Genomic DNA, 24,736 nt, shown 5'->3' with positions numbered 1-24,736 from the left:
GTCCTTACTAAAACCGGCCACTCTGACACCACGGCAGATGAGAAAAGCTCCCATGTGAAATAAGCTTTTATTCTGAACTAAACTGTATTTACACTCCCATGGCGTAAGCAGCAGCACAAAACAAGACAGTGCAAGAACAAAAAAAATATTAAGAATTGAAGCACCCTTCGGCTCCCTTCAAAGGGCAGTACACCGTGCTCTCAAGGGAACAGCATCACATGACGTGTTCCTGTGCTCATAATATTACTTTGTCGACATCTGTATCCACTATAGTACAGAGGGAGTGTACCAAGCTTTTTGGATTGATTGCTAAGGGTGATGTGGAAGGCTAAAGGACAATTTTGTTTTCTGCTGGGACTTTGGCATCATAGCCGTATAGCCAGTGGACAAAATTCAAAGCCTGTGAAGATCCAAGCCGCTATGTTGGCTGCCTCGCAAAACTGCCGTTAATGTTACCTACACTTAACACTACTCTTAAAAATGCCCCGTATTCACTAAAACTGCTACTTCAAATTGCTTCGTATTCACAGAACTGCTGGTTAGTTTGCGCAGGCTCGATAACCTTGCAAGGGCTGGCAACGTTTGCTAACAATACTAAAAGCTAAAGTACACTAAAAAATGCATGGACACTAAAGAACCTACCAAATAATTTTACCATGCAGACCGCATTCCTCGAGAAACGGGCCCTATTATTTTTCTTCAACCCCATGGTGCTTCTTTTCATTTGGCTGTGAATTCACAAGCCTTTGCCACCCCGCTTTCCATGCTAAAATTTCTTGGAACACGTCGAGAAATGTCCCACAAAAGTCCCAGAAACATCGTACAATACATGTCTACCACACTCCCGCCTTATAAGCCAAAACACTACACTTGGCCCCAAATGTCCCACAGAAGTCCCAAAAAAGTCTTAGAATAGATGTCTGCCACACTCTCCCGCCCTACAAGCCAAAACACTAAACTTGGCCCCAAATGCAATGGCATGCACTGTAATGACACTACGCGTGCGAAAATTACTGAAACTTTTCGGCCACAGAGGTAGAGGAACCGAGCCAATGTCTAGTTGGGGCTAGCATGTTGTCGCAACAACAAGTAATACCTAAACCGCATCTGAAAAGAAAAAACAAAACAAGTAGCCAGGAAAAACTGAGTGAAAAATGTTTACCCTTGTCAAGTTACCTCTGCGACAGAAGCGTTCATCTTGTAATAACGTACTTTCGTAATTTCATTAACAGTTTGTGTCCTATCTTCGGAGAGAAACGACAGGGGACAAACAGAGAATGTGCATACCACGAAGCGGCACATTACTCCCACTCCCCCCCTTTTTTATGAGCTGTAACAAAATCCTCATCTCACACTTGGTGGGCAGGATATCCAAGTCAACTTGGCCCAACACACAAGAATTTAGCCCCCCCCTTTTTGTGAAGCATGCATGAACGCGAAGCCATCACACAACATTAGCGAGAGCAAAGACAACAAAGACCACTTTCAACCATTCATCTGGTCACCCACCCCTGCCAGCAAATGGGAACCGCCCAGTCACATGGTGCTTAGTTGCTTGTCATAATGTACTGCACCATACAAGCAGTCTTGGGCAGCCTGAGTTGAAAAACCTTACAAACAAGCTAAACAGACTTGCCGCATTGCAAAATAATTATGCATGTCACCTGCACCAGGGCAAATCATCTCGACATAATTTGCACGCTGTACCCTGGGTACTATTCCACGTTACTGCAGCTGGGTCCACCACAAGTATAATTAGATCAACTGTCAAGCATACTGCAAGTATCTTTCAATCGACTGTTGGGCGTTCCAGCTCATCTTGTCTGCTACTGTATGTACAGGCATACCTTTCTCGTAACAAGAAGTGCTATTCCTCAAGTATCTTTCAATTGCCTAGGCGTTGAGCGTTCAAGCTCATACTGTCTGCAACTCTCTTGTGCAGGCATTGCTTTCTCGTAACTAGGAGCACTATTCCTCAAGTATCCCCCATTTAAGAGTCGGGCGTTCCAGCTCGCATTGTCTTTGTCTCCACTGTACGGAATCGGGCGCACGTCCCAGACCCCCCCCCCCGCAGTAGCAGTCAAAAAAGCGGCGCACCTGGGAGGTGCGGCGCTGGCGCGTGTTGCGGCGTGCCAGGCGGCTGGTGGTGGGGTTGCGCCGGCGGCCGCCCGCCCGGATGGAGGTGCTCTCGAGCGGGGTGGTGCGGATGTGGATGCGGCTTCCGCCGGCCAGGATCAGCTGCAGCACCTGCGGGTGCAGCAGCCCCTGGACGGCCTCGCCGTTGATGTGCGTGATCAGGTCGCCCGGCCGCAGGCCCGCCTCAAAGGCTGGGCTGTTGCTCTCCACCGCCTGCGCAACAAGCGGGGAAGAAGACGACGCAGGCTCAGCTCCTCCTCTCTCCCATGGCTCGGTTTAGTCTTTTTCTCTACCATGCAGAACTGTCCACTACTACTGGGAGGTGCACAGTGAGAAATTGCAAGCCTTCGTGCCTGCTCGTATAGGCTATCTGGCTCTCATCATCTCACAGGCACACAGCTTTCAGCTAGGTTTACGCATATGAACTTCACTTATACGTTAAAGCTGCTGTTGCTACTGCATGGGCAGTCTTGTGGGCTTTTGTTGCTTGAATTTCAGTCCCTCTACCGTGGACTATTAAAAGGGGCCCAATACAACCTCTCTACAAAACATACTAGACTGTGACACCCCTTCTCCCAAAACACTGCACAACTGAGGTGGGTCAAAGCCACAACAGTGTTCCGGCATGCACTGGTGGCGCACTGGTGGCGCACTGACCATGACCAGGTGCTGCACGGTGTAGACGTCGGTGTCGCCGTAGTAGACGCGGATGGCCCGGATGGTGAAGCCGAAGCCCCTGGCCCCCCGCTGGATGATGATGGGCGGCTTGAGCTGCGACACCAGCGGGCTCAGCTCCCGGCTCGGCGAGGTGTCCCGCGAGCTCGTGCTCGAGCCGCCAGGCGAGCCCAGCACGCTCCCGCCCATGTGCAGGCTGCTGCCCGATGAGGAGAAGTCCGCCCCGCTGGCAGCAGCGGCGGCAACAGCGGCAGCGCTGAGGTCATCTGCGCCAGGGTTGGAAAGGAGGAACACGCGTTCAGCCCAGGTGACCACCATCACGGTGCGAATTGCAAACACTTTACAGTTGACAATTTTGGACTTGCAGCGGATAATCGGCAAGTAGCCCGAGGATTCCTCATGTTATGGGAATACTATGTGTGAAACTGAATGCCGGGCTGCTTCCCGGGGAGTCCGCGGCAAGTCCAAGACTGCTACTCGAAGGGCCCCATAGGCAGCCGTATTCTGCGCCAGACAACGCAGGTTTTTCACACAATGGGGGCAAGCACCCAAGGCAGTTTTGTTTGATCGTGTCACTTGGATGCTAATGTGAAGTTAACGTGCCGATAACTATGTCTTAAGTGTCACCCCATATGATGTTGCTCCTACCCATTATGCCACTTTAGCTTCAAATTTGAAAGTTTCTTGATATTTCTTGCCTTTTCTCATTTTAAGAAGACATATTTTGTGGATGGAATGTAGTTGAGAGAGCTACGAAAGTCTAGTTTTTTCAAACTGAACAATGCTGTATTTTGTCTTCACGGCCCCTTTGATAAGGGAAAGTGTGGGTCGAAACATCGCTTCAAGAAAACTTGTTGCCGAGCGAGTTGGTTCACACTTGAATGAAGAGAAAACGTGGCGCTAAACAGACGCAGACAAAGAAGAGATGGCGCCTGTGTTCATCGTATCTCGCCTTGGTCCACGTCTGTTTAGCATCACGTCTTTTTGTTGTTGTTTTTTTTACCAGAAAATCGACTTTCTCTCGGAAATTTCACCTTTTCTGTTTTCGGTTGTACTACCATTTTTTGAACATTGAGGCTTGCCAGTGCACAATTCAAGCGAAAATTTCAACTAGATTTTAACGAAAAATGTGTCTAAGTTAGTTGCAGCGTCGTCAGAAAATTATGAAAATCCACAAAAGTGAGCGTTTCTTCCAAGTTTTCTTTGCATGCATCTTGAAGCAGCGGCATTGTCATTTGCATTAGCTCGGGCAGGCAGAGTTGCCCGTGCTGCCCTTCCAAAAGCGACAAAAAAAAAAAAAAAAAAAAAAAAAAAAAAAAAAAAAAAGAAAGAAAGAAAGAAAGAAGAACCTACCGGTTGTTTGAATCAGGCGATATGTCAAGTGGTACTGTACCAAGCGTGCCATTAGTTAAAGCTGCTTCCGCTTGTCACTACGATGCTGTGCTGCATCGCGAACCTAATCGCTCACCATTTCATCCGATTATTTCCGCAGTGGATTCCACTGAATGTGCTTTACAAAGTCCAGAACCACCGAATCTCGCACGAGTATAACGGAAAGCAACGAAGTGCGTCGGAGCACGACAGCAACCAAGAACGTCCTGACAGCCACTAGGCCAAAGCGGAGCATCGGCGACGATGACCACGACGGCGACAAGGTTGGTGCAACTACGGACATTGTCTGCCATTTCAAATGGATATAGCTAGTGAAAAACTACGAAAAAGCAAGTCAGTGATCACCGTTCTTGTACGGTGCTGTGCGACTTTGACCTGTTTGTTACACTTGTGGGTGATGCGACCAAACACTTGCCGATGAACGGCAGCAGGCGGAAAGGCACAAGGGACTCGTACTATCTCAAGATCTAGAGGAGCGGGATGCGATGTCCTACTGTGCCGGAAGAGTCTTAGGTCTGTGTTGGATTTGTGGACATTTTACTTGTTGGCGGGACGCAGTTTTGAGCACATATTCATCGGCAATCTGAACACGCAGATAAACATGCTTCAGACTTTCAAGCGCGTTTTTCTCAGGTCTTCATTTTGTAGTCATTTTTGGGTTTGTGCACTAAACTTTGTGCACGTTATGTAGCCCGATGATAATGAAATTTGGCACGCCTATGTCCTGATATCAAAGAAACAAATTTTGGAGCTCTCTATGATCATATGCATTAAGATAACATTGGAATTTATTTATTTTTTCTAAATTAAAACACCAATGTTACACTGTATTTTTTTGCTTTACAGGATTCCGCTATCCAGTGGGAGCAAAATATGGGCTATTATTTAGTGTTTTCCTGTGTTCACTGTTGTTGCCTAAGCTTGCAGCAATATTCATTGCATTTACAGATGTGTGGTGTACAAAAAATTAACCAAATGAGCTATCAAAACACGAAAAACAGATTTGAAAAGAGCAGCTCAAACTTCATAAACAGTGAACAATTCATTTAGTTGTCACAAATATTTAAAAAAACTTTATCGGGTAGCATCTCCCCTTAAAGGAGCCATGAAGACAAAATACAAGTTGGGTTTATTAGAAAGACTGCTTAGTCCCGATAACGATGATACCAATATCATCGCAATCTTCGAACAAATAACGGAGGTATGAAAGAAAACGTGTGAAGCAGTCGTGACCCCCTAGCCAATTTCCCACAACTTTTCTATGACGTCACGGAACCTTGTTTGTGCGATTGGCGGCCGCCTAACTGACCTGTCGCGACAACACATGACTGGACGTCTGTAGTGGGGCCCCTAGTTCCATTTGACCGCGTCACTCTAATGTTAACGTGCAGTTAATGCACTGAAAATTGTGTTTTATTGTTGGCCCGTATGACGTCATTCTAGCTCATAACACGTCACTGTGGCGCAAAATTTGAAAGTTTTTAAATCCTTCTTGCTTTTTTTTTTCCATTAAAAAAACATCTTTTGTGGCTGTAACAGAGCTGAGTGAGATACTGAATCCCAGTTCTTTCAAATTAAACGAAGCTGTATTTTCTCTTCATGGCTCCTTTAAAAAACACACGGAGCTCGGGCGCTTGGGCCCGAGCAGAGCCCCAGCAGTCATCCACGACGAGAGCCCCCACAAAAACTCCAGCACACCCACCAGAGGGGATGATGAGCGAGAGCCCAGAGGCAGAGGCGGACTTGATGACAGAGCGCGAACGCAGCTTGACGGGCGGTGAGGGCGTGGGCACGGGTGGCGTGGCGGCCATCTTGGTGGGAACGGGTCTCGGAGGGGTGGCCGCCCTCTCCGACTTTGGGGGCGTGCAGGGAGCCACTGCGGCGGCGCTGGCACCGTCACTGCCTCCCACAGCGGCGTTTTTGTTGGCGCTGGCACCGCTCGGTTGCTGGGGCCGGCGGTGGTCGCCGCCAGCTCCCCGCGACGCCCGTTCCTCGACTGGGGACAGCTCTCGGGGCTCGGCCTGCGGTGGCAATGCATCCAAATCCCCGGTAGCGTTAATTTCGAGTTGCGTCTCAGAGAGGTCAGCGATTACTTGCACAACGTGTCCAAAGCCCTTCACGAGACGCACACTTCCAGCAACCGTAGCGACATAAGGGGGGGACATATGGCTCTTAAAACAATTTCTTTTAATTTTTCAGTAAACTCTGTGAAACCTGCCAGTTTGCTGCTTTTTTTTCCCCCGCTGATTTCAAATATGCCATTATTTTTTGAGTCGGTCAATCGGTTACCAAGATAATTAGAGATAATTAGTCATTTTTGCAGGAACAATGGACAAAATAGTGTTAGCCATAAAACTGTAATCTTTATATTTTTCCTGGTAAGTGCAATGAACCCTGAGTGCAATATGAACCCTGGTGAGTGCAATAACAGAAGCCATTTTTTTAATATACCGCTTGAAACTAATTTTACAGCTAATTAAACTTTGGTGTTTGAAAGGGGCATTTGAAATGGTTCCTTGCCACTGGTGCCATCAAGGTTTAATGGGCTGTAAAATTAGTTTCAAGCAGTGCGTCAAAAAACCGTTCTCTTGTTGCACTCACCAGAATTCACAGTATACGAAAATATAAAGATTACAGTTTTATGGGTAACACTGTTTTGTCTGTTGTTCCTCCAAAATGGCTAATTATCCCTAATTAGCTTGGTAACTAATTGACTGACTCAAAAAATAATGCCATATTTGAAATCAGTGGGGAGGAGGAGGAGGAGGAGGAGGAATAACTTTATTTTACGTTGGTTAGGAAAGTGTGTCATTTGCTTGAGGAGGGGAGGTGCCCCTATTCCAGGGCCCCTGTAGCCTCTGACTGCACTCGTGGCCCGTCGTACCAGCTGTCGCTGATCTTCCGGGTCTGAGCTGAGCAACGCAGCTTTCCACTGCTCAAGGGTTGGGTTGGGTATTCGGGGAATGTTTGGAATGTCGAGGCAGGCCCACGTAATGTGGTAAAGGGAGGCATACTGTGTTGTGCAAGAAGGGCATTTGTTCGAAGGGTGAATTGTAGGATACATGGCGTGGAGCCTTCCTAGGTGCGGGAAGGTGTTTGTTTGTAGTTGACGGCAGAATGTCGCTTCTTCTCTCGTTAAGGATTTGTGCGGAGGAGGAAAGGCTTGTCGGGTTAGTTGCTGGTGCTGTAGAATTGTGTGGTATTGCAGTATGGACCCCGGGTAATAATCCTCCAGTGGCGCCCGGGAGGCATGGGCTCGGGCGACAGCGTTAGCTCGCTGATTGCCACGAAGAGAGTCGTGTCCCGGAGTGTAACACTTGGGAGGTGTTCTGGCACCTTGCTGGCGAGAATGCGGTGCGCTATAGAAGAGACCCTGCCCCTTGCATAGCTCCGGCAGGCGGCCTGGGAGTCTGTGATGAAAATGCAGCAAGACTGATAAGTTTCACCGAGTTTACATAAAAATTAAAAAGAAACTTTTTCAAGAGCCATGTCCCCCCTTAACCTGCCCACGGTGCAGGATTGATAATCAGTGGGGTTCTTCGATTAGCAATCCTGGACTCAAAGCGGACTCCCTGAGACGAAATCTGACATTCATTTTCCCCTATATATTCATACGGTGGACTACCAGCAGACTATCCGTGGTGATTCTGAGAGCGTAAATCGAAGCAACCTGGTGACTAACTGATAGTGAACGATGCACCAGATGATCACACTACAGACCACAAAACTAAGCATGCTTTTGCGGGGCACACGACGACAACATCTAAGCCAAGTCAATTCTCAAAAGATGACCACTGTGCATGGCCACTTGCTCTTGGCATGTGGCATTGACAGCGAACTTTACGAAACTGGGCTTATGCCAGCTAGGCACAGCGGGTGCCGAGAAAAAACAAAACGACAACATAAAGAACGGATGACAGCACGCACTGCGAGCTCTGTTTATAGCCACACCCATCAACACACGTGCCCTTATTATTAGTGAGGCAGCTTGCTATTGAAGAGCAGCCCCTGGCGGCCGGTTCACAATCCAGCGGTGGACGGGCAAATACGAAATACCACTACATCAATGCAAGACGCATATCTGCTTGCTTTACGGCAAACGTTGTCGAAAGACGATAATCGTCTAACAATGGGGACACGTGCGACTTATTCCCGCAGTTTTAGTAGTTATGAACGGTTCTGCCTATATATATACTTCTCTTTGACAGACTGTTTCAACTTTTGGCTGGAAGGCTGAATGGGGCAGAAAAACAAAGATGAAAATTTTTACGTTTTAAAGCGAGTCTGCAACCCTTCCAATACATCCTTTCACCCTTTCCTTCGTGTCGAAAAGCATTGTCGAAGCTACAGTTATCAACAGCACAGAGTGGCACTGCATGATTTGATTGATTGATTTAATTAATTGCAGGGTTAAACACGCCTACGAATGCAGGCGATGAGGCGCACCGTAGTGGAGGGCTCCGGATTAATGTTGACCACCTGGGGATCTTTAACGTGCACCGAAATGTCGTACACACGGGCGTTTTTGCTTTTCGCCTCCACCGGAAAAGCAGCCGCCGCGGCCGGGAATCGAACCCGCGTCCTCGGGCTCAGCAGCGCAACGCCTTAGCCACTGAGCCATCGCGGCGGGTACTGCATGATTTGATCGTCGCAGCAGAACTATTTACCTTCCGTTTCTGCTTTGCGGCTTTTTTTTCTAAAGTGGCTGTCAAATGCGTTTATTGCTGCAAATGAAAGGAAACCGGACAATGGCCACTGCATGGCTGTAATGACACAAGTCCAGTACTCAAAGTACGCCAAGACCTGGGAAAGAGAAAAATCTCTTGAGCAGGTTTCCCAGCTATCTGATGGGCATAGAGCAGTAGTTTTTGGCAGAGGTACATTGTGGCCCTCTCTTCTAAGTACTCGCTGTTTGTTGACCACATTCTGAAAGCATTCAAGATTTAGAAAAAAGTTGAAAAGAGTGTTGCAGGGCCCTTTTATGTCGCCTCAGAGAGACTATCAGCTTCAAAACATACACAGCAAGAGCCCTGCCTGCCTTTCGGCAGTTGACTCTCAAAGTCACCATTTCACCCCAAATACAGCGAGACCCAAGTTGCCGTCCCCAATGCCCTCGCCACCTGGCAGATCAACATGTAATCTGTGTTCATTAGACGGAGACTTCCAACTCACCGCATTTGCGGCACCCGTCGCCGCAGGGGTGGCAGTGGCGGAGGTGGCCGTTGGAGGGATGGCGATGGTGGCCGGTGGAGGTGGGGGCAGCGGGACGGGCCCCGCGGGTGCCGAGAAGCGGTGGGCGCGGCGGGTGGCCGCGTCCTCGTCAACGGAGAGGGCAAAGCGCGGCATGTCAGCAATGCCCGGCCGCCTTCTCCGCTGCACCTGGGGCGACACCTCGTCCGACTCCGTCTGCGACGACTCCGGCGTGCTCGTGAGCAGCGGCCGGCTCCCACCGAGCGAAGGTGGTGGAGGGCTGCGAGAAAGGAAAGAAATTACGGGGGACGCTTGGACCTTTGTAAGAGTATGATTGATTTGATTGATTGAGGGTGTTTTCTGGGCTACGAGGTGTGTCGTAGTGGAAGGCGCCGGATCTAAATTGACCACCTTTAGCATGCACACAAACGCCAAAACACGGGCCTCCTCGCTTTTAGACTCCGCCGGAAAAGCAGCCACTGCAGTCGGACTGGAAACCCGCGTCCTTGGACTCAACAGTGCAACGCCTTTGCCGCTGCTTTGCAAGAATGTGAATGAAAAAGCCTTGATGGGCTTCCCATTACTCTGCGCTTGCAACTTTCCGCAGAACATTGCTGCCATGCCCGTCGCCAGCTGCATAGCACAGCCCCGAAGTTTGTTCCACTTGCTAGCCATCGCCACGAGCCTCCTGTTCAACCCCTAGGCTAATATTCACCCATCAAGTATTAAAACACGTTGTCGCAAATAGTGTGGGACCATTATAAATGACAGATTCTTATTACATAAATGATTACACACGATAAATACAACTTGATCTTGCTACTGCAAACCATTCAGCGGCTTCACAGTCTGGACATTGTTTCCAAAATTATTGCTCCCGACATCAAGTACCGCTCTAGTTCATTCAAGCTTTGCAAAACAGTTTCATTTGCTGACACACAAACCTGGGTTTCTTCCTTCGTAATAGTCCCGCCTTAATCCTCACCACTCAGCCAAATCATTAGACAACAATGCTTACTACAAACCGCATCCCGCAATCAGTTAAAACATGCAGGACACCACCTTTTGCCCTCCTCTGTGGTGACACAGAGACGAAGGAGTAAGAAAGCCAGGGGCTGTTTTGTTCATACCTTGTATAAAGCTTTTGGACCATGTGCGCACATTTGCACACGCTTTTTGTTTTATTCGGATTCTTGCGAAAAATACTGAAAACATAAAAAAAGGAAAGAAAACAGATCAGGATGCCCACAAACAGTCCTTCAAACATGCCCACGACAACCGGGCTCTTTGTCAAATACTTGCTCGTTGCAAACAAACCTGTTGGGAAAACGAGCGAGTGCAAAACAAAACATTTCAGATTACAAAACGTTTCAGATTACGAATGCATTTAATCTGTGCTTCTGTGCTGTTACAATGCCTACCCTGAGTGCTTACTGACATGCGCTATTACCAAAATGTTACCTTTGATGATTGAACCGGTTCACTGACCAACCATGCCAAATCTTTGAATGTTTTCACTTAATTAAAGGGGCCATGCAGACAAAATACAAGTTTGTTTTATTCGAAAGACTGTGTTTTGTGGTGCCCCCAGCACTTGGCTGGAAGCAAACGATGCTTTATCCACTGATAAATTAATCAATTTCAGTTAAAATTTCAATTTTCCCGCCAAATCGTGTGTTTTCATGACGTCTGCAATGACATCATATGTGCTGGGGAGCCTTGTTTACCGTTAGTGAACCTAGATGGCGCCACCATACAGCGGCAGGCCATTTTCTGCCTTTGCTTTGTTTTTGACCGTATTTGCACCTGGCTTATTTTTGTTACGATAAAAATAATTGTTTCATGAAACATGGTGTTCGCTCGTCAAATATGGTCACGTAAGACACCGTCGGTTACGCCAATCGTCTAAGACAACCCCATAATGGCGGACTGCTGTGCAGCTAAAACAAGCATAGTGCGCCCAATACCAACAGCAGTGCACACTGGTACATCTGTTTACTTTCGTAACTTTCATTGTTTACCCCACCATTCTTACTGCTGTAAAATGAACATGCGTTACATTTAAGCGCAAATAGCTCGTTCGGCAAGCTTATAAGCCCTGCCTAGTTTGCATTTGCTTTCGCCGGCCTCAGCCAATCGCACAGCTGGGCACATATGACATCATAGGTTCTGTTGTGGGAAATGAGCTAATGGGTCGCATGACCATTCCCTTTTCCAAATTATGTAGCTTATTTGAGCGAAGTTTACGTTAGAAGTGGTGTCAGTATGATTCTAATGAGGCAATCTTTCGAATGAACCAATCTTGTGCTTTGTCTGCATGGCTCCTTTAATTCTTTTTCGTTGCCATTACTTTTGCTCAACCAAGCGGCTGCTGTGCCAAGAAGCAATTTGCACTCACAGTTCAGGCGAGGAGCCAGACGTCCTCCTGGTGGATGCATCACCCCCGCCAGACGCCGGAGTACGGAGGAGCGTGGAGGAGTCTCCACTTGAGTCCGACGGAGCGGAGTCCGTCCGGCTGAGCGAGCGGCGGTGGCTCTCCTCACAAACATGCTGCAACACAATGCAGACACGAGGCACAAACGTCACGAAGGCAACTCGCATTTCCGCCAATGACGACGAACGAGCACTTTCACAATACAAAAAGGAAATGTTTGTCGCGGCTGACATGACGGCAAAGTGCGCTAGAAGCAGAATTAAGAGAGAGAGAGAGAGAGAGAGTTTGGGCCAATGCAAGAGAATTTGCTCGCTTTTGCTCGCACGGTAGAAATGAAGCAAGATTCTAACGCACATGTGATTATGGGACGTATTTTCTCAGGAAAAAAAAAAGGTGCGTGTCACAATAGAGTAAATATGATAATGCCCTGGAAAGTGTAAGCGAAAGCTCTCTGCAAGCACATGCTCTCTCTCTTTCTCTCTCTCTCTGATTTTCCCCCGCATATAGTCCCAAATGACACTTGGGCTTTTGAAAGATGACGGCTAAACACAAGGTTCAACAGCTGTGAACTCAAAGCTGCGGCCCAGAATCTGCGATGCAACGTGCTCGCCCAAGTACAAAAGACGCCCACCCTGAGGAGGTTCTCTTCCTCGAGCTCTTTCTCGATGCGGGAGTAGACCTTGCGGTAGCGTGGCGAGCACGAGGAAAAGGACGAGAAGACGTGCTCCTCCCCGTCGTCGTGGTCCTCAGAGTCCTCGTGCTGGTACCGGTCTGTTCGTGCTGCGGTGGTGCACGTGCACAGGAGAGAGCACACCCTTTCTCAAGCACAGCACGATCGGCACCACGTAAGAGTTCAACGTTTCCCAGAAACATTTGTGACATGGTTTTAATGCTGCTGCACTAGTGCATGCAATGCTCTCGATGCAGGATGATGGGTTAAAAGTGCACTGTTAACAATATAAGAAAGCAATCAGCATACTAAAACACTGTTCTACTTTCGTAGCAGAGGCAGGGCAATCAGAAGCAGTGTCAATGATAGTACTTCTTGCGGGCACAGTGAAGCCCCTACACTTACTCTGTGTGGGCGCATGTGTGGGACAGTCTTTGCCTAATGCCAAGTGCAAGATACTTCCATGAATCTAAACCCTTGCGGCATGAACTCTCCCAAAGAGTGTGCCCTTATTGTTCCAGAGTTGTGCAGGCCCATTCAGTGATGCCTGTGTTTCAAATCACACGCTATCATTATCAGTAAGAACAAGTTCTGCACCAACAAACTGATCTTCAGTCTTCTAGCTAAGACGTGCACTGGCTGGAAGACTCTGTCCTGCATCAATACAGCACCAGATATGACAGGCACAGATGAAGAGATGGAGAGATACATAGAGAGTGTGACGGGAGGAGAAGGGTGGGTGAAAGGAGCAGGAGGATATGAAGAAGAACAAGGAGGAGGAAGAGAAAAAGGAAGAGGAAGAGAAGAACAAGGAGAAGGCAATGGAGTAGAACAAGAAGAGAAGGAGGAAGAGGATGAAGGAGGAAAAAAATGTGAAAAGCATTGAAATTTTGACTGTTTGGCACAGCATTGTAGGAATGAAAACAACAGAGCAACAAAGGGGACACAGGAAGAAAGTGATGCACACTTGTGCTTCGTGCATACTCTTTTTTCCTGTGACCCATCTGTCGCACCTTTGTTTCTTTATTCCCACGAGGAAGAGAGTGAGGAAGGGGAGGAGGTGACAGAGAAAAGAACACGCAGGAGGATGAGGAGAAGAAGAGACGAAGAAGAGAAGGAGGAAAACGAGGAGGAAGGCAGGGATGAGGTCAATCAGGAGCAGGAAAAGAAAGAAAATGGGAGGGAGAAGACGGGGAAGGAAGGAAGGAGACGGAGGAGAACACGCAGGAGGAGACAGCGAAGAGCAAAAACAAAAAGGAAGAAGAATGAGGAGGACAAGGGAAAAGACGAACGAGGAGGAGGAGCAGCACGAGAGAGAGAGACAGAGAGAAAGGAGGGAGACGCACTGTCGAAGTAGCTGGTGTCCTCGTCGTTCTCGAGGTGGGGCACGAACTCGGCCTTCTGTCGGAGCAGGGAGTCCCAGTCGACGTCGCCGAAGAAGGGGTGCTCCTTGACCTCGTGCGCCCCTCCCGTCCCCAGCCGGTCCAAGGGGTTCTGCTGCAGCAGCTGCGAGACCAGGTGCTGGGCGTCCTCCGGCAGGGGCCAGTCCTCGGGCTCGGGCCACTCGATCTCGTCTGTTAAGGGTGGTGGTGGTGAGGAGGCGCCGGGAAGGGGAGGAGAGGTTTATGCAACTCTCTCTGAGGCCCCCCACTAACCCCTCAAGAGACGCTAACAAGGCAGAAGACATACGCAGAAAAGTAGTCGGATATATAAGCTGTGCCACATTTGAGACAACGTCAACAAACACCGTCAGTTTCGCGGGAACGTCAACGAGTGCATCGCTAATCCCACGGGAGAACTTCTTTGGACGTGAGACAATGCACAGTGAAAGCAAGGGAGAAGCGAGGCACTGTGCCCTTCTGACCCCAGGAGGAAGAACTGACCATTGATGACGTGCGCAAAGAGTTCCTCGGGCGTCTCCCCGAAGAAAGGCACGCAGCCGACTAGGAACTCGTACAGGATGATGCCCATTGACCACCAGTCCACGGGCTTTCCTGCAGGCAGCAAGGCAAGCAGAGAACCAGTGACGTTAGAAACGGCAATGCCAGTAACTGTTATCCACAAAAAGGGATAGCGGAAACCACGCAAGCGGGCACCACAGCCCAGCAGGGCAGCTCACCGTAGCCCTGGCGCAAAATGACCTCGGGTGCGATGTACTCGGGCGTGCCATAGACCTGCTTGTCGTTGAACTGCTTCGTCTCCTTGTCCAGGTAGCCCTCGTACAGGTTGGTGGCCACTGGGGGCAGACAACAGAGACGGCAGCCATGGGGCGCAGGGACACGCAGACAGGCAGACAGGAAAGACAGAGCACAAACAGCAAACACAGAGGTGCTTCCCCGAGTGACCTTGCAAAGTTCCTGCTAAGGAATGCAACTGACGACGATCTGTATGGCCAGGTGGACGCGACAGGCGAGGCAGCACGTAATTGCGACACAAGCAACGAACACTTCTTTATTAGCTTTCTAACTTCCTTAGTTTTAGAGGGAAAGTTTGTCTGTCAGGTATTTGGGGCCGCTGCTGAAGCTAAGCTAACCAAACTTTCATACCCTGAAACCGCCTTCTGCTTCGAGGTATGCGTCAAGCCCTCCCGCCAAAGTAGTACTGAAACCCGTCGGTAACACATGCGGAAATTACGGACGTGCGGTTACCACAAAAAGTTAGCGCTAATCTCAGCTACAAAAGTAAGAATAAAAAAAAAAATACACGAAAAAAAAAAAAAAAACATACGAGAAGAAGCAAGACGAAAACGAAGAATGCACTGATGATTACTATACTCCAAAATGCGAAAATGCAGTGCAAACTGCAGTCGTCTTGGTCACGACTCATCGCTGCTGCATCTCGGGAGTGTTCGCGTGATCAGCAAACTCGCAATGGGGCACGGCACTCTGCCGTTATCTCGCAGCGCATTGCCGCCAGTGAGCATGTTGTTGCAAATCATGTTTGAATCTGCTGCACAGATGACAAGTGGCTCACCGTCTGGAGTATAATGCACCATTTCGGCCAACCACCCGTTTCTGTGTCATTGGCCTAAGGGAAAATGTGCTTGTACTAGAGACCAAGTTCATAAGCATTGCGGAGAATATGACTATGGCAATGACTACATGCCAACACTTACATGATAATGTGCCAAAAATAAGGCATCATGGACAAAACATTGTCCATTTTGCGTTGCATAAGTATGAAGCAATACACATGAATGCGAAAAAGTCAGCTAGTAGTAATAGTAGTAGTAAACTTTATTGGAGCCCGAAAAGACGGCGGCATCGTTAAGTGCCGGACGGGGCTAGCTAGAAAAATCTTGAGGCAAAGAAAGGCGAACTCACAGTTCATGAGTCCAACCTTGGAGAGGCCAAAGTCTGTGAGCTTGATGTGTCCTAGGTTAGTGATGAGCAAACTGCAACAGAGAACCAGGCAAGAAACAGTTGGCCACCGGAAAAGGTTGTTACAGGTAACGCATTGAAATCAAGCTTAAAAGACAGATCTATCCACAGCGCAATCGACTTGTAGCAATATAGAAAAAAAACCCCGCCCTGCTGCAACTGGTCATTGTCATGCACAGGCTGACAAAAGAATACATCTACAGAAAGAGAAAAGAGAAAATGATTATAATACACGTATCAGTATGCGGTCACTTCCCTCATAATACAGTAGAGCCCCGTTGGTAAGTTTGTGGTTCATACAATTTCCAGGTTACTACGCTCTAGATTGTGAACACTAAAAATTCCCCATAGTTTGTTTCTTACCGGGTAGCAGTGTTGCCATCGCTGGGCGTCAGACATCCGCTAAGAAGCAATGAGAGATCCGCCAGATTCCGCTAGATTATAAAACATATCCGCTAAATTTCCCGCTAGGGCCTATTTTATTTAAAATAACAGTGCAATTTCGTATGATAAATACCTTTATCATTCTTAAACGCTCTCCAAAACTACGAGAGCTTAAATAATATATAAAAGAGCCTTCCAAGGAGTCTAACTGAACACTTCAGGTTTCAGTGCTGCGGTGGTCGTCATTGGTTAATTTCATCACAGAAGAGGCTAAAAGTTATAAATGCTCACACTAATAGAAAAAAAAAAAAAAAAAAAAAAAGAAATCGCCGGTCAACGAAAAACACATCGAGGTCTTTGTCGCCGCTGTCGTCGTCTCACACCATCTCCACAGGACCGCTGGTACTCGTTGAGGGACCAGAAAGGTGACTTGGTTGCACATACGTTGCAGATGTCCCGATCGCACTAACAACTGCTGTGGGAAGTTCGTAATCAAAACAACTTTTCTGGTGTCACTTCAGTCCCGCTCTTACAACAAGGATGGAGTTTGTTGTTTCGGGCTTCGGCTTGTTCCTCATCTTGGATTTTACTATGTTAAGCTGACTAAACCTCACCTCTACTTCGGCATTTGAATACGGCAGCCCGAGCATCGACATGGCAAATCCGGCCAGCTCGGCGAATGGGTTTTCGCTGCAGGCGTCCTTATAGAAGTGAACTTCACACCAGAACGACTGCGTGGACGATATTTGATTCTAGTCCAGGAGGGTGATTTTGCTCCACTGGTTTTGTATTTTTTCGATTGTCTCAGAGCCGTTTTGAAACCTCACGAATTTGTTTGTCTGAGATAGGCGGAGCAAGTGAACAGGAGCCCTCCTAACCCCTGAAGTTAAGCAATTTCTGCATTTTTAGAGGACACGGAAACGGTTTCTTGCAGGGCAATTTTGAATCGGTGCACTGCGTGAGGTATCCGCCAGAAATCCGCTATGCATAAAAATGGCCCGTCAAAAAATCCACTAGCCGCTAGACTAATTTTTTCCCCGTCAGAATAAAATGAAATCCGCCAGATTTAGCGGAAAATCCGCTAAATTGGCATCACTGCTGGGTAGTACGTTTTCCCGGAATAACGAAGTTCTACTGCAAATGGCCCCTCATTACAAACCAATGCCACATGGCAACCTGGTTTGCAAAACCAGATCACTACGATGGCGCATTCTGAAAGCAGCTACAGGAAACCGAAAGCAAACGCACTTCTGATCAGCCGCCGTGACTATGTAGCGCGTAGAGCTCAATGAAAGCACATACGCCTCCCCTCCCCGAACCACTAAGCGCTCACTTGTCGGGCTTGAGGTCCCGGTGGACGATGCCGTAGCTGTGCAGATACTCGACGGCCAGCACGGTCTCGGCGAAGTAGAACTTGGCAATGTCTACCGGCAGGGGCCCCATGTTCTTGAGCAGGGTGGCCGTGTCTCCGCCCTCGACGTACTCCATCACCAGGCACAGGTGGCGCTGTCAACACGACCGCAGTTTATAATGAGCCCCGGAGTAATTCAGCGGAGGGCAGGAGGCATTACAGTCAAACCCGGTTATAGCGAACTCTAATATGCACCGCGATTAGTTCGATATAGCCGAACCCGTCTATAGCGAATTTTTTTGTTACAACTTCCCAATACACGGACCCCCGCTGCCAATCTCACATAGAGGAACGAACACATAAAGTATGCCATCACCTTACACAAAACAATCCATTTATGCATGCAATAAAGCTACTTTCCGCCTTAACTGCCTACTTCCCAAAAGAGCGGTGATTTTCGTTTTCACTTTCTTTTTGGCGGAGACATCGTTAGCACCGCTTCAAAAGTCCATGTCCTTCAATATCGAAGCAATGTTGGCTGACTGGATGGGCTCCGTCGTGAATCCCGTGCGTCGGAAACAGTTACGGAAGGTGTCGGGCGTCACGTCGCTCCATGCAAAGCTCAGTATCTCAATCACCGCTCCGAGACCTCATGCGTTTCAGTGGCGATTGTGGGCGCGCCGAGTTCGATATATGCGATGTGAACTTCGTTATAAAGAATACGCCTCGCATGCATTTTAGTAACGGATTTGGTTTTGCTCGATATATAGCATAATTCGCTCTATCCGGGTGCGTAATAATCGAGTTTGACTGTAATGGCACAGCAAAGAATCGTCACTCAAGTTCAGTTCTGAGTAACAACCACAGCAAACACTGTGAATTTGTGGGAATAAGGAACCAAAGTGTCCGCAACTATGAAATCAAGCACGACAGAAAGAGCTCAGCTAAACACCGGCTCCCACTTTCCTAGTTTGAACGACTCTAACACACCCCACCTACACACGCGTGTGGCGTAACGCAGGAATCAGCTAGGGCGGAAGTTTTTCAGGGGACAGACCTTGGTCTCGAAGGAGCACAGCATGGAGACGACGAAGGGATTGTCGGTGAAGCTGAGGATGTCGCGCTCGGCGAACACCTGCTCCACCTGGTTGCGCAGCACCAGGTTCTGCTTGTTGATCTTCTTCATGGCAAAGCGCTGGCGGCTCTCCCGGTGCCGCACCAGGTACACCGCCCTGTCCAGGGAAGGAAGGAAGGAACGACACCCACCACGATGCTGCAGTGTCAGCTACGCCTCTGCACCGGGATTGTTGTAGGGGCCCAAAGCGGGGGGACACACAGAAAGCACTGAGTAGTAGTTCAAAGGGAACGTGCACAATGACAACACATCTCTCCTCCTCATCCCTCAATATAATGTAGCAATTGTCTACGAAGAAACAGGCACAGAGACAGCACATAAAGAACCCACCTCCCTTTCCCAATAACACATAGCAGTAGTTTACAAAGAAACGAGTACACTGCTGGTAAGACGTAGAATGTTAATCAAGCTTGTTGAATGTGGTGTGCCATCAAGCAGTTCTTAACCGGCAGTCCCAGGTCTCACCTCATAAGGGAATGGATGAAAGTCTACATAGGTTGTCAACATGTGTACACTCTAAGTGAAAGTCAACCAACCTCGAGAACTCCCCCAAAGTAGAAAGAATTTCCAAGGAAGGATGCTCTGGAATTCAATCAACCATTTGGCAACTAGCAACTAATCCCTCGACTGCTCCAAAAAGGCTATTTTTTAAAAAGCGACCTCACTGAAACTCTTCACCATGACTACAGGGTCATTTCAAGCTCCAAACTAGCAACTCTACGGAACAAAAAGAAGCGGGTGGAAGGAAGGATGGAAGAAAGAGAAGACGGCTGTCGGTGGTGAAAAAGCAGTGACCCCCTCACCCGTATGCTCCGTTGCTGATGAGCTTGATGGTCTCAAAGTCGTCCTCGCAGGGCGTCTTGGTAGGCGGCTTCTTCTCCTCCACCTCCACCACCGAGTCCAGCTGCTCCGCCGACTCCTCTGCCGCCAGATCTGGATTGCGGAAAAGCCCATCAGTGAACTTGGAAAACGGAGCACGTTGGTATGTGATCCGAAAAGCAGTGCAACAAAAAAAAAAAAAGGGAAGGACAGAGACGAGCCAGCAAGGACTGTGCTTATCTGGGTGGGCAGCCCTTGCCGTCTTGTCTCTGTCCTTTTTTTTTTTCACTGCTCTTTGGTTTAAAAGTCAATGACTTGTGGCAACATTGATAAAATTGAAGCAGTGGCCACCTAGCATTCTTCTACGAATTGCAGCATTTCTCATTTTTGGCTGGTCTTCATGCTTTCCGTAAGCAGAAACACTCCATTTTCTCTGCCTCTTCTTCTGCTATTTGCTTTCATGCTTAAAAAATACACTGCTATAAAATCTGAATGAACTGCGCCATCACAAAACCAACTTCACCGAATTCCCAACGCAAGGGACTTTCTGCTCCCTCATTTCGGTTCCATTCAAAAATTAAACCCTCAAACCCCCCCCCCCCCCCCCCCCCCCAAAAAAATCCCATCACAAAAACCCCTTTTTTCCCCCCTGTATGTGAAGCAGGTAACAGTGCTATAGTTGCTACAGAAATGGATGTTTATGTCAGCTAGACAGCGATACGGCTAAATGCGCACATATACCACAATTTCCAAGCACAAATCAGGTACAACCAGTAAGTTTGCAAACCAAATGGTTAGGAAACAAGTTTTTTCTTTTTCTGAAAACAGCAGTTTCGTTGTGGGTTCATCGCACTCCCACAAGCAACTAAACGTTTTCCTCAGGCAGCAGCGTTTGTGAAATAACACGTCGCTCATGGGCGAAGGGCACTCACCGGCAAAGGGGTCCCGATTGAGGCCGAGCTTGTTGATGATATACTGGGGGATGTCGGTGGAGATGCCCTGCACGACCTTGGCTTGACCTTCGGCGGCCTCCAGCAGCCGATAGAACTCCTCGGGGTCAAACTCCTACGTGCACAAGGAATCCATAGAAGGCCTCAGAACGCCACCCTCATCAGTTAGTGTGCGATTTAAAGAATGCACACAGCAGACTGCAAAGATGCCGATGACAATGTAAATTTTGCTCGCAAAACCTCGTTTTAGGAAGACTGCAGGCATTAAAAGCTCATCTTGTATATTTCTGTTATTGTGATGGGTGCACAAAAACCAACTGCCAAAAAACAACCACACACACACACAAAAAAAAAAAAAAAAAAAGAAGAAAAGAGGAATCAAGTCATTTATGTGCAATTACCTACGACATCATTTGGAGCGAAGTAAGTTGCTGTCTCTCGCCAATGCCCGCAGGGTACAATGCAAATACCAGAATGACGTCACAGGACTTCTCTTCTAACGAGTTAAATCTGTCCTGACATATGAAGAATTTGCTTGCTTCGAGAGAATATCTGGTACACGATCTGCAGTAACCGCAGTTAAAAACCAACACCCCCCCCCCAAAAATTACTCTTGTTTAAATTACGAGCACAATTGATTTTCTTGCTTAGAGAACCAGGCTTGCTTCAACCTTGATTGACTGATTGATTATGAGGTTTAACGCACCAACACAACGCAGGCAATGAGGTGCGCCATAGTGGAGGGCTCCGAATTTATTTTGACCACCTGGGGACCCTTAATGTTCGCTGAATTCGCGAACACACGGGTGTTTTTGCTTTTTGCCCATCGACTTCGACAGCATTAGGGAAAAGGGCAGCAGCATGCTGAAAATCATAGGGAATGCAGACTGAAGATAGGAAGAGGAGAGGAGAGGAGAGAAGGAACTGACCAGGCATTCAAGCAGTCGTGCAGGTCTGGACACGATGAGGAGCAGCTTCCGCACCAACTTCCTCAGGTGGTGAGCAGCTTCGGGCGATTTCTCCTGGCACTGCGCGTGGAATCGGAGCCACGTCCGCACTCAACCTCCCGACCAAACAAGCTCACTCAAGGCCAGGGGCAAAGCTAGGAACACACCGCAGAACGAAGACGAAGTGGCATCAGAACAGGCATCCTTAGGGAACACTTTGAAGAGCAACCGCTAACACTGTCAGGATTAAATACAAGGGCCCAAATCGTAAATATCAATGAACCACAAGTCCTCCGAAGCCCCTGAACTTTCTCCACATTCACTTTCAGCTTTCCAAACCCAACAACGCAGTTAGGAATCACGGCATCTCGATTTCCCCGTAATCCCCCCCCCTCTTCAAAAATGCACCCCTGCGATATCACCGTTTCCCCCGCAGTCCCCAACTCCGGCTTATTTCTCATCCCCACACCCTCTCCCCAAAACACACCTCACCATCGCAGTTTCCTCCATAGCTCCCACCCCGTTTTCCCAACATCTTTCATCTCCCCAAATCGCACCTTCACAATCCCGTTTCCATATAATTCCCATCCCTGTTTCCCCACAATCCCCAAATGCTGTCCACAAAACACACCACCTCGACCATCCCCTATGGGAAAAAGAAAAAAGGAAGAAAGGATCACAGCCATACCTCGGCGAGCAGCTTCTCGAGGCTCTCGTACATCTCGTAGAAGTACTGTGAGGTGACCACCTTGTCGTGCGACTTCTGCAGGCAGTCGCGGGCCAGCTCGATGATTTGGTGGTGGGCAAAGCGGGCCACCGCATCGCACGCGTGCCGCGCGTCCAGCTCCGCCTCCTGGCTCACAAACTGCTCCAGCCGCTCCTCCATCTGCTGCGTGGCCTGCCAACAGAGGAAAGAGGAGAGGAGAACACACGCGTGAGCCCCCCCCCCCCCCCCCTTTGAAGTTGGCTTCGCCACTACGCACCAGGGCATTGCTAGGGGGACACTTTTTTCAGGGGCAATGTAATTAAGTCCGATACCAAAGTGAGAAGAAGGGCCTATAAGGCATTTCAATAAATGCCTCGGTAAGAGCTCGTGTTGCACCCCAAAGGAGCACTGAACACTCAGCCCCTTTGAAGTTGGCTCCACCATTGCACACAAGTGCACTGCAGTGCAGAAATTCTTCTACGGTCAATGCAATGAAGTCTGACATCACAGTTCAAAGGCCCCATAGGGCATTCTAATAAATGCTTATGTGAGACCCCATTTATACCTAAACAATGCTATACACCCGAGCTTCTTTGAAGCAAGCTTTACTAATATATAATACAAAAATGTATTGCTGGTAAGACGTCATTTCAGAGGAAATATTAGCAATCTGGTATCACAGAGGGAAGGCCCGAAGGGCTTGTATTGTCAGTGGTTTCATATGCAACGAAAGCTTCACAAATCAAGTGAAAGTGTGACACGTGGATGGACAGGTTCCCCCGTTGAGTCCACACAGAAATGGTCACGCATTCGAAATGTTGTGGCAAGCGGGAAGTCCCCATTGGCTGCTGCGCGCCACTAAATCTCAGAAACTTGTTCTCTCTGATCAAAAGTGTGTCTGCCCAAGAGAAGTTCGTAAAAGAAACAAATGAACCAAAGATCAAACAGACAAGTTGGGTAGGACGTGTTATAACAGCACCTCAACCCAACCCAACCATTCTGCTCTTTCTTCCTGGCCTGCCACACCTAGTTAGCCCAGTTTACACGACAAGAATGTTTAATGACAGTCTTAAAGAAAAGGTAATTCCTCGTACCTAATCAAAACAAGTACTGTAGGCCAGACGAAAAACTATCCGATGCACTGATCCAGGTTGCCCATTAAAGCTGCACAGAATCCCTTCTTCCTGTTTTAGGTACGGCCGACACAGGACTCTGGAAAGTACTACCACAAAGAGATGCGTGCGCTTTGCTCACCTTGGGAAAGCGCTCCTTGTAGACGCTGTTCATGAGGACAATCTCGTTGTCAATCCCCGGTGACCGCATGGGACTACTGGAGGAAAGAGGGGCACAAGGGGAAGAGGAGGGGGGAGGAAGAGAGGGCAGAGTGGACACCCGGGTTAGTCGGCCCCCACAACAGGCTTTTTTTGGCGGCTGGCCCAATGCAAAACACCGCTACGAACGACGTCCGGAATTCAGCGCATCTCTCCATCCCAAGTGAGAAACCGACTGCAATAGCACGCTCCTGGGCTCTGATCTTTGAGGGGAAACCTAGATTTTGCCTGCATTTCCTGCTTAGAGAATCAAATGCTGCTATGAAAACATTTTTCTCTCTCTCTCTCTCTATGCGTACACCCATGCGCGCACGCACACACGCACATAGTCACTCACATAATTAAGGGGGGACGAGGGTCTTAAAACTAACTTTTTTATTTATGGGTAGAAACTTATGAAAATTTGCACACTGATGTGCTTTTCTCTGTAGATTTCAAATATGCAATTATATTTGAGCTGGTGCTGTTAGTTCAAAAGTTATATACAAAGTCTAAACCGCAATTAGGTAATTTCTTACGCAGCTTTAATGAACTTTCGCATTGCATTTTGTCGCTTTTAATTACATGAATGGATAGCCAGAGAGTTCCCATACCCGATGACATTCTTCGTTTTTCTCTAAAGTCACGGCATCCTAAAAAAATATGTCAAGTACAAAAAATGGCAGTATTGGATATTTTGGCTCATCAAAATAACTGCAAGTCATCATTTATGCGTAGCCTAAACAGAAAAACTAAGAATGTCATCGGCTGCCTCAGGCTGTACTGAAAAAAATGGTATCAAGATTGACCTTATGAACCAAAAATAAGTTTCCAAAAAGCTGCGTAAGGCTGAGGGAAGTGACCAAAAATATGAAACTGAGAAAACTGCATTTGAAGTTTGGCCATGTGTTATGAGATGAACCATCAGTAGTGTAGCTTCAAAATTTCCCAGTAACAAAGACATGTTCTTCCCATTTTCAAATCTGTCTTTGGATTCCAAAAATGTCAACTAGAACTGGAGATACAAAAGGCCAAGTAACGGACCCCAACAGGAATTTAGCAAAATTTATCGACTTCGAATCTGTTGGCATTTTGTTAGCGTTGTGAAATCTGGTGGTGTCTTGCTGGCGTCGTGAAAACTGCAACAGTCCTTCGTGAAGTGCCATCATCTATTACAGTGCACTGTGGTACCCAGAATATTGTGTACGGCAAAAGTGTGAGGGTGAAACTTGCTTTAGGTGCCCCCCTTTTTTGTTC

General features: G+C 48.1%; 1 protein-coding gene across 11 annotated transcripts in view; it reads right to left on the bottom strand.

Moving 5' to 3' along the window:
* Positions 1-2,097: 2,097 nt before the first annotated feature.
* The window catches only part of LOC144162335 (microtubule-associated serine/threonine-protein kinase 3-like), a gene marked incomplete at its 3' end in the record, with an annotated part of 489,334 nt that continues 466,695 nt past the window's right edge, over positions 2,098-24,736 (bottom strand). For 8 of the 11 annotated variants that reach the window (XM_077692817.1, XM_077692822.1, XM_077692823.1 and 5 more), the window contains 18 exon segments: positions 2,098-2,349; positions 2,794-3,077; positions 5,906-6,224; positions 9,376-9,673; positions 10,524-10,598; positions 11,792-11,943; positions 12,459-12,607; positions 13,844-14,071; positions 14,381-14,491; positions 14,617-14,733; positions 15,821-15,891; positions 17,595-17,767; positions 18,670-18,844; positions 19,551-19,680; positions 20,499-20,631; positions 21,446-21,544; positions 22,152-22,361; positions 23,424-23,499. In XM_077692817.1, coding sequence (XP_077548943.1) covers positions 2,098-2,349; positions 2,794-3,077; positions 5,906-6,224; positions 9,376-9,673; positions 10,524-10,598; positions 11,792-11,943; positions 12,459-12,607; positions 13,844-14,071; positions 14,381-14,491; positions 14,617-14,733; positions 15,821-15,891; positions 17,595-17,767; positions 18,670-18,844; positions 19,551-19,680; positions 20,499-20,631; positions 21,446-21,544; positions 22,152-22,361; positions 23,424-23,499 — 3,052 coding nt within the window. 11 annotated transcript variants of the gene reach the window in all.

The sequence above is a fragment of the Haemaphysalis longicornis genome, unplaced genomic scaffold, assembly GCF_048455015.1.
Source record: "Haemaphysalis longicornis isolate Haplotype H1 unplaced genomic scaffold, Haemaphysalis longicornis Haplotype H1 scaffold_12, whole genome shotgun sequence".
In the NCBI taxonomy this organism is placed as follows: Eukaryota; Metazoa; Arthropoda; class Arachnida; order Ixodida; family Ixodidae; genus Haemaphysalis; species Haemaphysalis longicornis.
Note: the sequence above shows the minus strand (reverse complement) of the source record. Positions and strands in the feature narration are given on the sequence as shown.